Source organism: Etheostoma cragini, chromosome 20 (genome assembly GCF_013103735.1).
Source record: "Etheostoma cragini isolate CJK2018 chromosome 20, CSU_Ecrag_1.0, whole genome shotgun sequence".
NCBI lineage: Eukaryota > Metazoa > Chordata > Actinopteri > Perciformes > Percidae > Etheostoma > Etheostoma cragini.
In genome coordinates, this window is record NC_048426.1 from 5,845,675 (window position 1) to 5,867,614 (window position 21,940).

Consider the following 21,940-nt stretch of genomic DNA (forward strand, 5'->3'; position numbering starts at 1 on the left):
TTGATTAGATAATTGCATTAATGAGAAATTGAACAGGTGTTCCTAAGAATCCTTTAGGTGAGTGTATATTTACCATACTGACCCAAAAATGGTATCGATCTTCTCATCTAACTTTCAGCAGTAAGCAATTAAGTACATTTCCTAGAATGTAGAACCCATTGCTTTAAGGATTGCTGTATTGTAAAGGAGAATACAGATTTTCGGCTTTTCTTTCTCATCACTGCTCAGTTTTGATTGGTTTAATGGTGGAAAAGGTGATAAGACGAGTACTATAGAGGAACACTCTCCGGGCGTGAATGTACATTACCTAGCCTGGAAGTTATCATACCATCATAATATAAAGACCATATGGATATAAAAGCGTAGACAAACATTTTACTGGGTTACAAAGTCAATAATTGTCAGTGTAGCAGCTTGACTTTCTAGTCTCTGAGATGTTCACAGAAAGTGACTGGGCTACCCGAAGCTGTATGAACAGCGACTATTTAAACAGTATTAATATATAATAGTATTTGCCCTTGATTGTTTACAACTGTCTATGAACCGGTTAAACTGGCAGCTAACTGGCAGTTCACTGTTTATACAAGCCTCAGGTTGGATCATTTGTTTTGTTATTTTACAAAAGATAAGAGGAGAAGAAAAACTTGATGATATGATCAGACGTGTGGCGTCTCAGATCAGTTGGACATTTTTTCAAATTCTTTCAACATGCAACATTTTCACGAGTTCAGATTGAACTTCGAGGAACGATTAAATCCTCTTTAAACCCTCTAAAATGGCCAAAGCTAACTACTTAAGTCCCATACAATAAAAGCAGAGTCAACGATATCAACTGAAGGCCACATCGAGGTTATTGTACGAGAACTTGTTGAAATTAAGCAGAGTAGCAGTTTCCTGGTAATGTCCCTATAAGTTGTCTGAGAACTCTATCTAGTTGTTCTACAAAAGCAGCTCTGAAGGTGAGGCAGGGAACAAGGCTGACAAAGGTTTCAAAGTTCAGGGAAAAGACTTAGAATAATGTACTGCAAACGTCAGATCTACAAGTGGTCGTTGTGGAGTCTGAGCCACGCTTGAGTGCTCAGGTCAAAGTGTTTCATCCTGTCGTCTGCAGGAAGGACCGGCAGGGTCGCTGTAGGTGTGAAGTCTCTGGCAGCAGCTGCTTTTCCTGCCTCTTTACTCAGAGTGCAAACAGTATGAGGTCAGCTGGTTGTTCAAGCCTACTAATGCCACTCGAGCCACTGGCAGAGGTGGCAGGGACGTCCACGTGTCAGTGTACTGTAGGTCGGCCGCTTCACACCCTCGTGTGGCAACAGCTGTGGGAGGAGCCGCCGGCAGCCCCTCCGGGCGGCGACGAGGGGTCCTCGTCGCTGGACTCGTTATGCTCCTCTTTGTGGAGGCCGAGGCTGATGTGGCTCTGCAGGGCGGCCGGGGTTAACCACTCCTTGGGTAGGCAGCTCTGCAGGAAGGGGATGCAGGAGCTGAAGTACGCCAGCCTGTTGACCCAGCGAGGGATTTCTCGTCCACACAGCAACTAAAAAAAATTAAAAATAATAAATGTTGGAGTTTCTGTTCCTACTACTCAACGCTCACCATGGCTCTATGTATACTTTTTATTATCTGTATTTATATTTTTCCATTCTGAGTACTTATGTATACTACTGTTAAAGTCAATATCATCTATACTATGGGGACTTACTTGCTATATTTTTTAATTACATATTATTCCATTTAATTTCAAGTCACTTATTCACCTTTATTGCATATATATATATTAATATATATTAATTATTATATATATTAATATATATAATATTTTTGTACTATGGCCACCTAACTTTACTTAACAATATCTTTTAAATAATGCCTCTTTACACTTTACATTCATTCAGTATTTTTTGCACATTGTCTGTTGTTTTTTTGTTTTTTTTTACTTTAGAAAAATGCTGCAATAACAAGGGAATTTCCCCAATTGTGGGATGAATAAAGTATTATCTAATCTAATCTAAAAATAAATTAAAATGGAGATGTGAAACATATTGTCACATTGTCTAAGTATATAATAAATATTAAGAGAAACTCCCACATGTGAAGAAAGTTTGGGAGACTTGATGAATTACACAGAAGTATTTAATGAACACTCAACTGAGGAGACTTTAGGACCACACAGTACAGGGTGGGTGCTATACCAACTTCTGAAGTTCCTGTCTTCCTGAAGGTGTAGTTAAACCCATGCTGGAGGGGATAGGTTCAGCTGAATCTTTAAGGTAAACAAAGATATTGCAGGCGCCTAAAACACAGATGCTAAAGCCTCCTTCAGCCTGTCTCTCTCTCTGGGAAGTGTGCAAAAGTGTGGCAGGCTCACCGACCTCCAAAAGGACACAGTCCTGAAACAAAACGTTCCCTTATGATCAAGCTGCCGAGATTCCCTGAATCTATGGAGGCGCAAAGTTGAAGCCCGCCTCTATACCAAGAAATGTTATGAGGTTATGTTGGACACTGACCTAAACAACACCTGGGTACCAGTCTCAACTGACAGACCATAATTTAGTAAGCTGAAAATCCCACCACAATAAAGGGTAGGGCTGTGCAATTATTCAAATTTTGATCACAATTCAATTTTCTCTCTTAACAATCACAAAAAGAGAGTGATCGATTATTTTGTCTTGCGTTCTTAAGGGGAATTCAAAACAGGAATTACTTTAATTAAGGAAAATTTCACAGTTCCGTTTTTTTTTAACTGTTGATTTGTTTTGGTTTTTTAACTTCAATAAATGCATTCTTCTTTGCAAAAGTCAATGAGTAATCATGTTAAGTAATAGCGATTTCAATATTGACCAAAAATAATCGTGATTTTAAACTTTCCATCTAATAAAGGGCCATTCCAGAACTTTGGAATTGCTCTTCTGTGAGGTTGAGGGTCTCACAAGATTCTATTTTTCAATGAAAGATTGGTCAAAATCAAAAGAGGAAAGGCCAAGATACCCTGACTTTGACACCTTATAATCCTACATTTCCCATAACGCAACTGAGGATCTTTTGTTTTGGAATGCAGGTTAACAAGACTAGCTGTCTGCAGCCATGCTAGCAGTTACGAGGCTGCGCTGTAACATGCTCACAATGATAACATGCTGATATTAAGCAGGTCAAATATTTTACATGTTCACCACCTTAGTTTAGCATGTTAGCATGCTAACGTTTAATAATTAGCATTGAATACAAAGTACAGCTGAGGTTGATTGGAAAGGCATAAATTAAGGGACAAGTGAAGTTATTATAATTCATCCTAAGGAGGACATGAACGTGTAAAAAAAATATGGTAAACCATCAATTACCCATTTATGTGTGGATTAAAGTGGTCAACTGACATTGCCATCCCTAAAGCTGCACGGCTAAAAAAAAAAGTGCAGTGTCAAAGCCCAAAAATCTAAAATCTAGTCTTGAAGGAACTGTTTTTGGGGAAATACACTTGCTTTCTTGCTGAGAGTTAGATGACACATTTTATCATAACATTCCTTTAACTATGTAAGTACCGTACATATCCACACTCCTTAGATTTCTTTATTTATATTTCTACTATTTGTGCAACTGCAACACAGAATTTCCCTTTGGGGATCAATGAAGTATTTCTGATTCTGATTGCTACCCATCTCTGATATAAAAAATTGTATTGTTCTTCTCATGCTGACATAACACTGATGACATCAACAGTTATTTTTCCAGACATTAGATGGATCCTTTCAGAGCCACAGAAGACACAACAGACCTGTTTACACAGGCTGAGTAGTATTCTTCATCATGACTAAACTGACCTGAATGGCACTGTCATGTGATCGAATCTTTTTGTCTAAGATAAGATAAAATACAACTGTAGTTGAATTACAAAGTAGAAAAGACTACACATACAGGCTAAAATATCAATAAATGTATAAGTTATATAAGTATTAAAAATATCAGTAACCAGATATCCAAACCCACAACTCCAAAATATACACAATGCTAAAAAATATAATCAAGGTTAACTGTAAGGATCATAAGATCATATCTCAAGTGGCTTCTTGGAGAGTTGAGTATAGATATGTAGGAGAAGCAACTTACTTATCATTATTTCATTTTGTCCAGTTGTGGCCTGTTAAGATGCAATGAATATCAAAAGTTCCAAAACATCTATGTTGTTATTTGTATCAATCCATTAGACATAATATCTACACACATGGCATCTGATTGGAGGCTATCTCACTTTGTCCCACAGCAACATTAAAACAGTTTAGATGTGTGTACAGTTTCTGTTAATAACGTATGGTATTAAGTGTCCATTTCATTATAATATTCAGATTTATCATGAATAATTGAACATGCAAATGTATTTTAAGTTCCGTTAAAGACGGGTGGAGGTGGGCTTACATTTTAAAAATGTACTTGAACTATGTACTTTTATAATTTGTGACTGAGTATCTAATTTAGTTACTTTTTGGACAAAGTAACTAGTAATTGTAACTAATTATTTTTTGAAGTAACTTTCCAAAACTGCATATATGTGTAGTTCTAACTCAGAACTGTCCTGTATATTATAGTTTCTGAACAATACGTACATGTAGGAACAAAAAAACAAACATTTGCCCATAAAAGCGATGTGGGACTGACCTCAGACAGCGAGGAGGAGAAGTGGTTGCAGTTTTTGTGCATTAGATGGTAGGCGTTGCCTTTGAACTCTTTACCGAGCTCTTCCATGATTTTATCCATGTCCTCCTCTGTGAAGTCTGTGGTGCCCAAAACAATGGCCTCCCTGTTGGAAAGCAGAAAAAGAAATATCAGCACACATATCAACATAGACAACCTCTCAGAGTACTGTATGCTGAAATGGAGCCCACTCACTTGAATTTGAATGTCTCTCCCAGTTCAGTGGCGTTCCCGGGATTGATCTCAAAGATGCCACTGAAAGGGTAAGGATGACCCCCGTATGCAAATTCTGTGTGGACAAAAAAGACGCAAAACACACGTTAACTCTTTGAATGGAAGCACCAAACAACTGTAATCACACAGAAGCGAGCAATTATTCACAGACAAGTTGTATTTAAGTCATTAGGCCTGGCTAATCACAGGCCTCTCTGCGCCGTTTACAGCAGAACAGTGGGAAACAGCGCATTGAATAGAGTGTCTGACATTGAATAGAGTCCCTGACATTGAATAGAGTACCTTACATTGAATAGAGTCCCTTACATTGAATAGAGTACCTGACATTGAATAGAGTCCCTGACATTGAATAGAGTCCCTTACATTGAATAGAGTCCCTGACATTGAATAGAGTCCCTTACATTGAATAGAGTACCTTACATTGAATAGAGTCCCTGACATTGAATAGAGTCCCTGACATTGAATAGAGTCCATTACATTGAATAGAGTGCCTGACATTGTGAACTTTGTAGCTTCTGAATTTAGTTTGAATTTAAAACATTTTAACAACACAGGGCTGTTTCAGCCATGTGGGATATCAACAATACAATGTTGCAGATAAAAGGATGCAAGTATGAAATAAGTATACAAAGTAATTGTATCAATACTATGTTAAAGCAGTTCTTTTAGCCTTCTACTTTGATGTATTAAGATGTCACTGTTGGTAGCAACAAAGTATAATTAGACAACTTAGAGAGGTAATTCTACTTTACTTGAATAATTCCATTTTATGCGACTTTATACTTCTTATACTAGTGCATGTGTCCTATAAGTTAAGTTGCTTTACATACAAACACTTTACATACAAAACATATGGTGATCTTATTAAATATGATGCACTGTTATAGATTAAACTACACAGTATTTAACTGTGTATATATATATATAAATTTTAAACTCCACCCTGGCCACCTAACATAGTAAAATGCTACCCACATATTCGTTTACCAACAATGAAAATCCATAATAAATTTTATATATATGTATATATTTATATATATATATATATATACTTGAGTATATGTAGCACTGTGGAGATAGGTCTGGCAATCCAAGACTGTATTCAAAGTTACTGCTCACAAACGTATATATAAATCTCTTCAAATATCCACTGGATAGAGTCAAACATGATTCGTACATTAATCCACATTTTAAAAAAGAACTATGTTTCCTAAAATGGCCCTGACTGCCCTATGTTCACTGTATGGCAATTGCTTTGTAGCAATATGATTTATTGCACGTTGGTGTGATAATATGCACCATATTGTCATTGATCCCTGTCTTCTAGGGGGTCAACATCATCTTTTAATACTTTACTGTTCAGTTGTGATTTTGCTTACCAAGGCTTGATTAAAAGACCCTACTTTTTTTTTTTTTGTCTCAACACATTTGTAATTGGAGGTTTATAACTGACAGTGATTGTGTATTAAATTCAATAGCCTATGATTCCATGCATGCCGTGATTATGCATAAACATGCAAAATCCTCTGCAGAAATTCCATAAAAAGAAGTGATTTCCTGCCCTAGTCTTTTCACTGTCATCATATTTCACAGTGCACAGAGACAATATTTCCAAGTGATCCATTTTCACACCGGTTTGGGCCTCTGCTTTATCAAACCACACACACAGACAGACACACAAACACACGCTGCTGAGTGAGTCAGCGCAGCGGTGACTCAACCCAGAGAAATGGGGTCATGTTATTAGGATCAAAACTCCATATTTAATGTTTAAAACCAGACTTCAGAAGCAGATTCTTATTAACATTAATCAGATGGTGATGCACAAGTCAGAGTCCTGCTGTAATGGGATCTACAGCCCAGACATAAAGGAAAGCAAGGGAAAGTCTTACCTCGGCCATAAATCTCGATGCCTGAGTGGAAGACTCCAATACCCAGATTGGAAGTGTATTCGTTTATCCAGTACTGCAGAGAAAAAGGAGAGAGAGGGAGAGGAAGGGATCAATATCAAGAGTTATTTAGTGTTGTAGCAGGAGAGACACAATGCAGCAGCTCTACAGAAAACACTAGGATACTGAAGCCCTAAATGGGAGATGTGGGGGGAAAATGTGATTGCTAAATAAATTATACACTACGGGAGAGATGTTGATCAAGGTTACGTTATTGTGAGTGAAACGAAGTTCCCAGTTAAATATAGTTATGATACAGTAAATACTTGAACATGGTCTTTGTAATTTGGGGATTCCATGAGTGTCCACATCTGTCCAGACACAGATTAAGTGATTGTTTGATTGCATCAGATTGTTCCTAAGTATCTTCAGATAGCTCTATTAAGGTGCTGTTTTTAGGTTTTTATAAGATGGGTTCCTTTAAATTACTCTAATTAGCCATTTTATTCATGATCTATTAAATGCATTTTGTTTCATTCAGACTTTCCAGAGATTAATTGTGAGGTCGCTGGTGTGCTCGAGCTTCTCCTGAGCCTCAATCGCTCCCAATGCATGTGCAAATGTAAGACAAAGTGTCTGCTGAATGCGATAATGTGACTTAATGTTGTTTGTAACTCATTCTTATTCCTGTCTATCTTCACCACAACAACAAGGCTTTCCTGGTTAAATTAAGATTAAATAAACAAAAAAACGTTTGATAACCTGCATTTCCAAGAAAATATTCATTCATTTGTCAATATATCAACTTATTCCTTTTCAGGACTGTAACAGCGGTGGCACCCTAGCGTGCACTGGAGTGAAAAAATCGAAGGGAAACACGCATGACTGATCCCTGATATACAATCAATCCCCCGATGAGTCTCTGATCTGTTTGACCTGCAAGTCTTTAGACTGCTGGAGGAAAAAAATGGCACATCAGAAAAGATCCATGAGCCACCGTGGCACATTTCACTGCAGACAACCATGAGATCATTTATGGCATGACCACAGCTCTTCTCCCCCCTTACACCCACTGACACTCCCGCACGCTCAGACACCCCTGAGGAAACATGCTAAGAGCTAACCACACTGCCCCAGCTGTCCCCCATTAATAATAAAACTCCTTTCCGGGCTCAGAGTGATATAGTAAAAGGACATCCACCTCTTGACTTAGCTTCCTGCCCACGAGGATGAACTCTTTACACAGAAGTGAAATGAGAGTGTGACAAGCTGATTATCAAATGAAATGATTTTCTCCTCAGTACATAAAGAATCCTGGGGGTGCCCAGATAGTTCAGTGGGTAGAGCGGGCGCTGATATATATATATATATATAGAGGTTTACTCCTCCATGCAGCGGGCCTGGGTTCGACTCGGATCTGCAGCCCTTTGCTGCATGCCATTCCCCTTCTCTCTCCCCATACCTGTCTTCAGCTGTCCTGTCAATCAAATTCCTAAAATGCCTCCCTCCCAGAAAAAAATCCTGGCAACAATAGTGGAGCTGTTTTCAGTCAGTTCTCTAATGATGTTCCTTCACTCTCTTTGTTGCATGCCAACTCTGCTGCAACGATCCACGGCGTCACCTTCAACATCCTCCCTATGCGATGCAGCATCCGCCACTACACACATCCGTCAGTCACATTAATCACAATCGATTCACCACCCCCCCTCCTCGCATGACTCACTCTCAGGCCCATCTTGCCCCTTTCTTCATGCCTAATTCTCAGGGAAAGTATTTAAGACTGACTTCATGATCCCTTTCTCCCTCTTCAACAGACCCTGCATGAGCTGCTTAGTCCCGGCACAGCAGAGCCACAATGGAGTTGAATCAGCTGTCCCTCGCGGCCCCTACGAGGTCCTAGTCTATGAGAGGACTTCAAGACAACCAAGACAGAGCGGAGAGTCAAACAACGGCACCTGGCTTTGTGTCTGAGTGTGTGATTATACGTGTGAGTATTCCTTAAATCACTGCCTCCCATGTTGTGCTGCTGTTTTGCATTTGTACAATTTCTCAAAATATGGAACAAGCTGACCCAACTGGGGAGCTAACAACCAACTTGGCGTAAAAAAGTAAATGAGTAAGCAAAATAAAGTATTTGGAGAATTCAGCTTCACAACACTTTGGTGTATAAGAATGATTGCGTTAAAATGATCATGTAACTGTCATTTGTCCACTGCAGACTTTCTATCATTATTTTTAATACATAGGTAACATACATAGGTATGGTTTACTTAGGTAAAACTTATTAACTTTAGTTTTACAGTTATTTTGGGAATGTATGGTCAATAAACCTCATTTTTTAGTAATTATACCTAATGCTTGAGTTTGAAAATCAGAAATTAGGAATTATGTAGACTAAAATTAAAGGAATGGATGTTGATGGATAATCACGGACTGGAATATGTCAACTTTTACTCAATACTATTTCAAAACCACTTCAATTGTTTTTTTGTTATTTTGGGTAGTTAAATATAACATTGATATAGGAAAACGGGTCAATTTGATCCGAGGACAACTTTAGGGTTAAGCACATATGAGGACATCTTCAGAGTTTCTAAATGTAACTGTCATTTATAACTCCCTCTAGTGAAGCATCTGTGTGTATCAAGTGTAAACAGAAAATGAGTGATTGACAGTATAATAAAGGTCTAATCATATAAAATGTGGGAGATGGTGTTTAATGCAGCTACAAACTAAAATTTTGAATAAACAACAACATCATAGATTTTCTTTTGTTTATTAACTACCGTTCTTATCTAATGATAAGAAAGAAGCCACGCTGTTCCAAGGCTGTTTTGGTTGTAACTACAAATGTCTACGGGATTTCGAACGAGGCTTTCTAACTCCAGGAACAGAGCCAAGAAGATCCGGTTTCACTTTAGTGCTCTATTTATTTTTTTGCTGGAGCAATTAAACGTACCATACAGTTCCAAAGTTTGGGGTCACTTCAAAATTTCCATTGCACTCCATTATAGACAGAATCCCAGCTGAGATCCGTTGCCTTGTTTTTTTAACCAGGGCAGCGGGTTCCAGATTACATTATGTGCATTTATAATTACACAAATCTCCAATGTTTTTCTAGGTAGTTTTTTAAAATGATATCAGATGAGTGAACAGAATGAGCCTTTGGAACATTGAATGAATGGTTGCTGATAATGGTCAATGTAGATATTGCATTAAAGGACCCCCCCCACTCAGATCAGCGGGTATTCTGTCTATAATGGAGTGGTTTTGAAATTTCTAAGTGACCCCACACTTTTGACTGCTAGTGTATTTGCATGCAAACAAAGTAGTTCCTTCTACACTTGTACATGAATACTTATCGTTATTTTATAAATTGTACAGTAATTGCTAATAACTACTATAAATACTGTTTTCCAAGGTCAAAAATGAACCCTTGAAGTCTGCATGTCTTTTTATATACACATTTATTAACAGTTTGGGTCTAACTTGTGGGCGATTTGTACCATTGTATCCAAAGTTTAATAAATGTTGTATACAATAGTAGAGATTTGTGTAATGTCATCATATATCATGTAATATGATTACAGCCATGGTTTACATAATTCATTAGCTGTTTATTACAGATAAACAGAGATTATAACCATTGACAAATACATTTTACACTTATACCATCTGCATATCTGCTTAAGTCATTATGTTGTTATAAACTATTTATTGAATGTCTATGTACTGTTTTAGAATTTTACATATGGGAAGTTTAAAGTTTTACCAACACTTCATAGTATCACAACTGTTTTGTGTGTAAATGGAGTAATTCTGTGGATTTACGGCCACGTGTTACATAATATTGACACAGGAGGCTGTACAGCAGTACAGACTGAAAAGACCAGGCAGTGGGCACATGAATGTCTGAATGAAGACCCTTGTTCTACCGGTGTGTGTGTTTGTGTGTGTGAGAGAGAGGGAGGTGGCATGTGAGTACATGCACACTGCAGATGTGTGTTTCTGTATGCTGTGTGTCATGTGAGCTGTGGAAACAGTGACAGAGGTCAGAGGGTTGATGGATGCTCTTTTTTTCACAGACTTTAGGTTGGAATATGCAACTTGATTTTCTTATTGTTTCTTATTTCTGAAATACTTCACATTTCACTGGGCCGTTCCTACTTTTTCACAGTGATATTACTAAATAATGATTTGTAGATGAACAAGAATTTCACAAAACAATGCATGTCATCAGTGAGTCATGGAAGGACATATACACTGGGCTCCTGCTGGGGAGCTGCCCAGGAAATAGGGAAAAGACATTTCTTATTAAAAGAATTCACCCTTATTTTTGCGATTTACTTAAAACCAGGTCTTACAGATGACACATAGCTCAACCATTTTGACCAGTTCTCTTCAAAAGTATCAGCTTGTTTCCATAGTTTGTAAGTAATTCTCTCCATAACATATATATTATAAATTATATCAATCCACTCATTTATTGATTGTTTGTCTTTTATCAGCCATTTCCGGGTCAAAGCCTTTTTGCACCCCCCTACCAACCCACTCAAAAGGTATTTGTCACGCTCTGTACACAGGAACTTAATGGTTTCAGCATTTGTTAGGATTGCAAAATCACTCATAGGCCTACACACAACTGTTGATTGACATAAACACGCTTCTGGAGGCAACTGCCTGTTGTGATTCCAACTGGACTCTTTCCAACATAGCTGTGAAGTGCACTTGTGAACCAGGTGTGTACTGGGCCTGCTATTTCTAGTAGTGCTGTACATTCACTTCCTCTGCTAGTGTCAGATTATAAATAGCCCTGTCAGAAAGAGAGAAAATAAAACTGAATAAAAAGTAAGTGTAGTTTGGTTGAAATGGATTCTTACCATATCATACACGTTAAGGATGACAGGTTCATTGGCCATGGTTTAAACCTGAGCTGGAAAGGCAAACGACCCCCCCTTTCACGTTTTATAGTTGTCAGGACCTCCACGACCCTGTGAAGTCACAGCAGGGCCACACGGCGGACAGCAGGGGCAGCGGGGAGGTGTCTGCTGGAGGGAAGGAGGCTGCTCATTCCCCCGCAGGGCAAATATGCTTCATGGGGCTCTGTGGGGTGGCGGGAAAGGCGAGTAATGCCAGGAAAATGTCCCAAAATGAAACAGGACAACTGAAGCTTAGTCACAAATGCATTGTTGCTTGTAAGGTCAAGAAAGCATGAAACTCAGATCAGGGCGAAACCAGGTCCGGCAGTGGATGGGGCCCATCTCCCGGCTCCAAAATAATCTGTTGAAAGTGGAATTCAATGCTGGTAAAAGGGGTATTTTGCGAAAAATAACAACAGCTCAAAATGTGATATCAGACGCGGTGATAATACAATCTTCAGCGGACATAAAGGGCCTACAAGTGTCGAAATGTGAAGCGGGCGCCCGCCTGTCATCACGGGGGGAAAGGCGACAGCTAGCTCGGACCGGTGTCGACGATGGAGGCGGAGAGCGGGCCATGTTCACACGGAGGAGGATGTTGGAGCAGCTGCGGAAGAGGACTCCTGAGCCATGGTGGTTAATAAAACTGATGGAGATGGGTGAGTCAAGCTCACCAACAGCGTCCCCGGCCGGTGCTGCTTCTACAGCCAGCATCCTCTTCGTCGGGAGGGGACAAACCTCCGCGGCATGACTTCCACAACACGGAACCGTTTCGGAGAAGGATTCTTAAATGTATTTCAGAAAGTGCAAAAACAGCCGAGATCCATCCGCAGGCCCTACCGCGCGGTTTCTACCCGGATCTGGCTTTGTCTCTCTCTCTCTCTCTCTCTCTCCTGTCAGGACTGAGGCTTTAGATTACATCATATCTATTCTGCCTCAGAGGCAGCATCCTCATGCACACACAGCTGATGGGAGTCAGGGCTGCTGGTGGGTGTACATGAGCACATTCTGTTACAGAAGGCTGTGTAGGCCTTCACTCTCTCAACCAGGGTCCTGCCGAAATATGCTTCATTCTACCTCTGTGCTCGCCCGTAGAAAAACGTTACTACACATTTAATTAGAACTATTAATGTGGGTGGTTAGTGTTTTTTGACTCACTAAAATTAGTTAAAGTGCTTAACATCGAACATGCAGCAATTCAAATTCAAATCCGGAGGTTTATTTTGTGATATCAAATTAGCTAAAACGACACAATTTTAAATTTAGTAGCCTAGTTTAGTTCAGTTTTTTGTCGCAATATGGTCCGCTTTTAATTTGAAGGTAAACTGGCAACATCCGGTGTTATGTTGTTGTAGCCTAACTTTTTTTGCCAAATTTACTAAAAATCTATTGAACTTCCTTCTAAATCAAAGATCTAAGATGTATTAAATTACAATTATGAAATATTAAAACAAGGCTTGGAAGTCCTTTTAAAATTAGGAGAAGACATGTTTGACGCAGTAAATCAAGATTTTAACTTAGTATCTCAAAGTTTAGACTCTCAGTTAGTCTTAGTCTCTCATTTAACACATTGTACATTTTAATTGGTAGCCTAATTTAACATTACATTTTGACTTTTGATTTAGAAGTTCATAATCTTGATTCATAATTGCGATTTGACACAATCTGATCATTTTAACTAAGATCTCTCACTATTGATTTACAGAAACATTTTGTTCTTTCCTAAATTTGGCCATTAACAGTATTTACAGACTACATGTGTGAAATATTCTGTATTTCCTTCTATTTATAGAAAATTCAAAATCCAAAGCAGAGTGAATTCAACATGAATTTTAATACAGTAGGTGTTTGGATGTAAAACACAGTAATTTACATAATTTATTAGTGCTTCTGATCTGGGTTTTCTGGCATACTGCACGTATTCACAGTCCCACACAGCAGAGTGACATGACATGTATTTACAGACAACAGACTGAAAAAATGTGGACAAATACACCCAGTACACATAATTCACTTACTCGTCTGCTTTAAGGAAGTTACTGTAGGGATTGATTGTGGCTAGTGCCCAAAAAAAAAAAAAAAAAAAAAAAAGTGTTGACAGCAACTCATTTCTTAAAAAAAGCTTTTCCTTCACATGGAAGAGTCTCAAGCTCCTCTTCAGTATTATGCTGAAGAGCCTTCACACTAATGAATAACTCTTGTCCTCTATCACAACATACTCCAATTTCCATCCATCACTTAGCACAAGGTGTGATGGGATCATAAGCACTGGCCTCAATGCAAAAAGTGTAATGACCACAACACAAACATGGCAGTATTTTGCTTTAAAGGATAAGTCTGGTGAGAACCTATACCTTTCTTACTGTGAACCAATCCCATTAAAGAACCAAAACCAACAATGAATTAACATTATTTCCAAAAAATGTCTGATATAACATTTCTGCAAAAAAAGCTCCATTGTTTTCAAAAAGTATTAGAACCACATTAATGAGCCACACTGTTGCACTGGGTGACGTGTTCCTTCATCACCATGGGTTAGTCACTCATCCACATATACACCGCCCTGCTAAGTCCCCAAATTATGTGTGTTCTTTAATTGGCCTCCGAAAAAAGTCCCAAACTAATTTTTTCTCTAGTGTGAGGAATATTTGCTAATAAAAACTACAGCGTCCAGCTGTTTTTGACACCAACAGAGCAATTTTTGAAACTCAGACTATATACAGTGGTGTTTGAACCCATTCTAAGTTGACAAAAAAAAAATTGTCTTTCGGAAATTGATCTTTATGCCTTATTTACATCAAAAATAATTAAAAATCCATCCTTTAACGACACCAAATATCTCCTGCATCCATGGAATAACGGCCTTTAAAAATAAAAAATGTACCTGCCTCTATGGGAATTTGACATATGGGTGTTTCTACTTTTTTGACATATGGGTGTTTTCTACCCCTTTTTTTTAAGAAAGAACATTTATTAACGATTACGATTATTTATTCACATAGAAAATTTGTGTCCTTAAAGGTTGGATTCTTTTTTCTATTCTTTTTGTAAATTAAGGCATCAAATTTCCAAAAGATGATTTTTTTTTTTAGGCCCTCTTTTTAGTCAACTTTAGCATGGGCTCCTAAACTTATGAGCACCACTGTCTTTCTGACGTGTTTTTAAAGATTTATGCATTGAACAAATAGCCAAGTAGCTGCGGATAGGCTGAGGAAGTTGGAAAGTATTGAGAGATGGAATAACTCACTGTTTATTTGGGGCTTTTTATGGGATTTGATGACAAAAATATAGAGATTATCACAAGCAACATCCTTCAATTATAAATGTATTACTGGAGGCAGTAGATTGGTTTTCACTTTGGACCACAAAGACGCAAACACCCCCGTTGCTTGGAGTAGATAGTAAAAGGCACTCTGAAGTCCAGTACAACACAAGTTATTACATTACCTGCTCGCTGTTTCAGCACAGCAGGATGCAACTCTTCTCAGGATTTGGTGCACCATGGAATATGAAAATCAAACCCAGTTGCATTCATTGTTAAACCCTGACAAACTGAAAGTAGAGTCTCTTCCAGTTGGCCCCTTAGACAGATCTGCCATTCAGGGGTGGAGGTACAGAGGGGCCTATGGGTGACTGAACACAACACCGTCTTTAGGTTTGGAAATGGACCCTAATGCCTGAGCCAGTCTGACTTGGTCCAAGGATTTCTGTATACGGGCAGCTATTTGTTTCTGCCCTGAGTTCAGCCCAGCAGCAGGAATGTGCATTCTTCTACTCCTTACAATCACAAAGCTATCCATTTAAAGTAATCTGTGTGGTAAGAGCAGATCCTTTTGCATAGGAAAGGTGTCAAGCAGCTACCGTTAATCACATAATAAACATGAACATGGAGAAACTCATCAGTGGCACAAACAGCTACTTAAAAAAAAACAAAAAAACTTCTATTTATAGTTTTCCTCTTTTTCTTTGGCCTTAAGCAAAGTTTTTGATTTTAAAAATAATATACAGACAACGGCGGCTTTGTTAAAAGTGCCTCTTGTGGTTTTGAATGTAAATGAATGCAAAGATGCTTGCAGCTCCCAATAAGACAGCCAGTATACCCAGAGAAGACACCGGAGATTTGTGCTCGGGTTGTGAGCCTGTGGGTCCGTTCATGTGTTGGGGAAACTGAAAGACACAAAGATAAAAACAAGGACAACGGTTACAGCTGCACTGCAGGTGATATTTATGCAGAAATACACCTGTTCCTATTTGTCTAAATGAAAAATACAGAGTGGAGTCACTCACACACTCGGCTGGTCGGTTTGCTTGGACTACGTTCTGGTGTTGGACACACGTTTCGGTTTCAAGAAGTGATGACTCACATGCAAACTTACTTGACGTTCCTACTGGCCACTGTCTAAGCAACATAGGCTTTCATGATTACGAGTCATGAAAGTGAATGTGTAAAGAAGGAAAACGAGCCTGCGAGAGAGGGTCAAAATGGCTGTGCGTGAATGTCAGATTGTCAGTTTATGGAAAGTTAAAAAGTTGTCTGCCGCAGCCCTTCAATCCTGCCGCTGAAAAGATTCTGGCAACAAACTTTGTTTTAGGCGTTCAGGTCTCTTTATTAACTCTCCTTAGAAAACTCAACGAATGTCCGCCAAATCAAGTCTTTTTACCGGAAAAATCATATGCCTAGCTTGCTAGAAAGGAGAGCTAGAATTGAATACATAAAACATGTAAACCACTGCCATGGCTTTAAAAGGGAAATGCAAGTCTCCAAAGCAACTGCAGTGAGGCTAGAATCGGCAAACCTGCAGTCAAAGGGTTTCTGACATTCCACCACTAATTCCATCATACCAAAAGATTTCTGAGTCCCTGTCTCCCCATCTGTCTCTCCCTCCAATTAAAAAGCCCCTCCAAAAAATCTTAAAAGAAAAAGCTGTATAAATTAGAACAATGAAAACATACCATATCACATATCTGACAGTCAAAAACTACATCACACCTACTGAGAGGACGGAGCCTTAATATTTGGGGGCACATATTTATTGGAGGAAATGTCTGTCAGAGGAACTACAGGATGTGTGATTGGTCAGGGCTTTCCATGTGTTTTACAGTGGGGGGTGGGGGGCACTTTGCCTCCACTAACAAAAATGAACATCAACATGGGAAAGCAATACAGGGTGTTCAATAAGTAATGTACTTCAAATGCACATACTTTTTGTATTTCTTTATACTTTGATGGTGTTTATATATATATATATATATATATATATATATATATATATATTTTTTTTTTTCATCTTGCTTGGTCTTGCACTTTTTATGACTTTGACTTCTCTTTATTAATCTTTTTGGGATGACTTCCGCAAGGAAATTGAAATTCCAGCATCAGTTTTATCAAGATTAAAGTATAAAGATAACAGTAATAAAAATAGTACTAATAATTAAAATAACAATAAAAACCCTAGGCTATAAAAAGACATAAAATTACATTAACCCATCAGTCAAAAGTGTCAGTGTTGAGTCAAGTGTTAAAGTGTCCAGGTATTAATGTAAGTCCAGGTGTGTGTGTGTGTGTGTGTATGTATTTATGTATTTATGAATTGTCCTCTGTGCCCTATTTCCTCCTCCCCCCAAGTGAGGAGAGGAGGATGTATGTATGTATGTATGTATGTATGTACTGTTTGTATCTGCGAGCTAAGGACAATTTTCCATTGTAGTGGACAATAAAGCAAAAATACACAAAATCACAAAAATCAACAAACCACTCAAACATTTGAATACTAGGAAAAGCTGATCATTTTGAATAATTATGCCTCCGACCTTTTTCAGAACCCGGAGCTCCACTTCCTCCCCTGCGGTCCTGAACAGCTCGACTGTAGCTTGATGTGCCAGATTCTCAAGCTTAATTCCGTTGATCTACACAACCCACAAGAAACAAAAACAATGAGGAAGTGCTTTTTCATTCCATTTCACCTTTGATCAAATGACTGCACTTCAGTTAGGGCTGCAGTCCCCGACCACCCGCCAAATGAGGGTGAATTCAGCAATCGGCGGGTAACATTGGCAATCTACCTGCCACGTTGGCAGGTAGCCAATGAGGATTGAGTCATTCATTACGTTTTTTTGCAACTGCTGTTTTACATTTCAAAGAATTGCACCATTTTGTGGATGGGGGGGGAAGAGCGTGGCTGAAACAAACAACCCAAAAAAAGATGAGCATGACTCGAAGAACAATAAAAGACGTTTTACTAATATAGTGGACAATTGGCGGCAACGGCATGGTTGGTGCGGGGCTGATTTAAGACAGCAGTACAGGACAGATGTACTGCGGTGACGGTCGTGTGTACGGCTCAGAGAAAGCAAAGTTAAATCCTTTTGTAATCGAGACTGAAAACTTAAAATCAGGAGCATCAAAAAGCCACCTACACAAGATGAGTTGTAAACTATCAAAGACTGCACTAGACCGCCGTGGTCAAGGCACGGACGTCCATGAACGCAGGAGACGATGGACTGCTGTCTCGGAACGTTCAAGAGATTCCTGTTTTACACCTTGATGCGGAAAAAAACTGGCTAGTAAAAACTCACTGGCTGCTGTTAGTCTGACTTTCGACTACTAAGCTGACTATTATCCATCACAATTTCCAAAAGCCAAATGTGATGACATCTAAAGGTTAGTTTTGTTCACCCAGGAGTCCAAACCTTACAGACGTTCAGTTTCTCAAATGAACAAACAGAGAGAAATTACAAAGCTTCACAATTGAGAAGCTGAAACAAAGGAATGGTTTAAATACTCAGTTCAATCAGGGAATGAATCAAAAGTGGAGGAAAGTATATTTACTCTATTACTGAACTTATGTAGTGTGTACCGTTTTGATATTAATAAACCTCCGTTACATTCAAGCCATCGCCAAATGATTTGCTACAACGCTAATTAAGACTATCAGCTCCACACAACTCTCTCTGGATTTCTCAGTCTGACTGTGTTAACAAGATTGTGAGCAAGTGTGTGGGGGAGGGGTGGGGGCACATGCTCAATCACGGAAGGTTTGTATCATGTAGATACGCAGACAGTGTTGTACTGTAGTCATTACTTAGAATTCCTCATGGGGCGACCAAAACTACGCACTATAGCTTTAAGTGAGGTACTTGTACTTTACTTTTAATGTTTATGCTACTTTATACTTCTACTCCACGATATTTTAGAGTTAAATAATGTACTTTGTGCTCCACCACATTTATCTGGACAGCTGGAGTTGCTTCGCAGATTCAGATTAGTAAATCAAATACAATCAACTAATAAATGATGCTGTGTTATTAAAGCTACCCAGCAGTATATAAAGCCATTAAAATGAGCCCCACCTTTACCAGCTGCAACATTCAAGTTCTTCCACTGCTTCAATTTCTATATCCTATACCTAGGGCGTTATTTCCACTGGGGACGGGGGGACGGGGACGGGGATACTGTCTTTTGCAAATGCAGAGCAGTCAGAAAAGTGTGCCTCGCTCTGAAACGTTGTTGTAGTGTGTGAGAGCTATTAAAAGAATTAAGTGATTATAAATTATAACTCTGTTAATGACATGGTGCTGCAGCCTCAGAATAGGATCAGTAGGAGTTTACTTTTTCGCCCACAGGATTGCCCCTAAATGAAATTATAGGTGTAATAGCGTTTACTTAGTTTTTAACCAGTAATATTATAGGTTCCCCTTGATTAAATATGACATTAATACACTATATTGTATAAACATGTTGTTTTTTTAAATAAAATACACTCAAACTTGCTGTATGTGCGCATGAGTAGTTCCAGAGGGATAAAGTATGCCGGATGAATTATTTGTGGTTGTTACCATGGTGAATCGTAGTATTATGGCTCCTTTCATGCTGCCTTTTTATAGTGGTGGCTTAACTATGAGTCAACCTACTGAGCTGATTGAACCAACTTAAATCAGCTGTTCTGGAACCCAAAACTCAGTTTCCCATCTCAGGGTAAATCAACTCAGAGATCAGGGCTGGACTGTGTGTGTGTGTGTGTGTGTGTGTGTGTGTGTGTGTATGTATGTGTATTTGTGTATGTGTGTATGTATATATAGAGATAGAGAGAGAGATGTCTTGTGTCATGTCATGTGATCATTAACTAATTTGACATTTTAGCAGAGGTGTTTTACATACAGGTTTAGTGGCTTGACAGTAATGTTATTAGTTAGCAGTAGACTTCATTAACCCGGGGTGAGTCTGATGAAAAGTGATCTGTGTAGGCTACACAGCAACTTAATACTACATAGTGTCTGGAGTTGGTTTGATAGTTAGTGTTGGCAAATGGCTTTTTCTTTAGTTTAGAGAGGAAATAGACATGGAAATGCTTAGCACCTTTTATTTTAGTCCCAATATTCCTTTCAGCTTAATGCTCCGGGAAAAAAGAAGAAAAGTGAGTTTGGTATATCCAGCCATCATGTAGCTAACGTTGGAAGCAGGAAAAGAGTTCTTTCTTTGACCCTCTCTGTATCCAGTCCTGTGTCGGTAAAAAGCCAATGTGCGCTTCTTTTACCGATACATATTAAACGATATCTTTTGCATTTGTCATTCACACAACGTCAAACTTGGAACTGCACTTACTCGTTCCCGCGGCAAGACACTTGTCAAGTTTGAAATCAGACAGACAGACAGAGACAGTCCTGCAATGTATAGATGGATACTGTAAGTCTCGGTAATGGGCCGATATTTTAAAACAAAGAAAGTAAGATACCGTTTTCTTACACATAGTAGTTAGTAGTTAGAACTACTTGAGGAAGAATTTATCAGAAAATGATCAACATTTTTCTGGATTTTGTATCAACATAGTCGCTTAACTTATGTAGAAATGCAGGAAATGAGATTTAAATAGATAGATAAATAGACTTTTCGTGGTGTGTGGGCTAGACCCTTTGGTGTGTGTGTGTGTCTGTGTGTGTCCAGACCAAAGTTACACCCTTGTCCTTAACCATTGATCAAGTCAACATGTATTACCGCCAGGATCTTGTCCCCCTCTTGGAGTCGGCCGTCCAATGCAGCGGCTCCATCTTCTTTAATTTTGGACACGTATATGCCGCTGTCAGCCACTACATACTGCTGGTCCACGCCCCCAACGATGTTGAATCCCAAGCCTAAAAAAAAACAAAAATAACAGACACTGGCAGGAAATAGAGGTTTTGCGTCACATTCAATCGTCACAAATGCAATTAGGCAGACGTTGCAGATTCAATCAACAGTTATCTCAATGGCTCAAAGTACAAGCGGAATCATTACAACGCTGTAACCTACTGCCTACTGCTATTCAGAGAAAACAGCCCCTCACAAATGTTACATAACACAGTGTAAACCAGACATTACTCTCATGGAGCTAAACGAACCGTGCAACTCCACCAAAAAAACGTACAATATGACTGGCCGGGCAGTAACGATACTTTTAAAGATGTTAACAGCGCCAAAAGAGGATTCGTCGTTGTTTTGTTAATTGAAGTAACTTGTTAGAACTCAGCCAGCTTTCCCGACTCAATTCCTCTACTTGTACTACACGATAACACATGGTGGGATGAGGTTTTGTTAATTTTGATGCGCAAATTAGCCATTAGCTTCGGGATAACCTCTAGCTTGACGAGCGTTGATTTTTGTTTGCTGCTACGTAACGTTTGCTAGCTAGTAGCGCAACCGCTAACGTTATGCTAACTGCTCGTCAACTTATCCAGTCTTCTTACCTGCCGATCCTCGCTTTAGTGTTATGTCCACCACGTTGGGTGAGGAGGGCAGAGAGCCATTCATTTTGTCAAGACAGCAAACGATCTTCGGAGGAGGGGGGACCAACTATTTATATGAAGGTGAACTCATTGAGGAGTTTCGATTTGCTTCCTTCGGTACTGTCGGTGGTTTGTGGTGTGCTGCCACCTGACGGGATGAGGCGGAACTGCAGGCTGACCTTTGAGTTCCACAGCAGGAATGGAAAACACTACACAGATAAATTGCTCCCAACATTTTATGTACTTTTACTTTAACTATTAATGTTAAATCCTCAGCTCTACATCTTTCTAGATTACACACTGGACTATACATTGCACTGATTCTGTGAATTGTTGTTTACATTGAACAGTTTTTTATTATTTTCCCCAAAGTATTTAATTTCCAAAATGCCTTATCAGTTTTAATATATTTTTGTTTTTGTTTTTTCTGTGGGTACATACATGTATAGGTTTGTATATACA

General features: G+C 38.9%; 2 protein-coding genes across 2 annotated transcripts; both read right to left on the reverse strand.

Annotated features, from left to right (window-relative positions):
• Window positions 1–721: 721 nt before the first annotated feature.
• Window positions 722–12,777, reverse strand: LOC117935435 (deubiquitinase DESI2). The gene is made up of 5 exons (XM_034857625.1): window positions 11,681–12,777; window positions 6,804–6,876; window positions 4,873–4,966; window positions 4,642–4,783; window positions 722–1,531 (listed from the first exon to the last, which is right to left on the reverse strand). Exons 1-5 carry the CDS (start codon window positions 11,717–11,719, stop codon window positions 1,292–1,294), a joined length of 588 nt encoding a protein of 195 aa, XP_034713516.1. The 5' UTR covers window positions 11,720–12,777; the 3' UTR covers window positions 722–1,291.
• Window positions 12,778–14,867: 2,090 nt separating this feature from the next.
• Window positions 14,868–21,638, reverse strand: synj2bp (synaptojanin 2 binding protein). Its single transcript, XM_034857629.1, has 4 exons — window positions 21,440–21,638; window positions 20,712–20,848; window positions 17,531–17,626; window positions 14,868–15,886 (listed from the first exon to the last, which is right to left on the reverse strand). Exons 1-4 carry the CDS (start codon window positions 21,501–21,503, stop codon window positions 15,743–15,745), a joined length of 441 nt encoding a protein of 146 aa, XP_034713520.1. The 5' UTR covers window positions 21,504–21,638; the 3' UTR covers window positions 14,868–15,742.
• Between the last annotated feature and the right edge of the window lie 302 nt (window positions 21,639–21,940).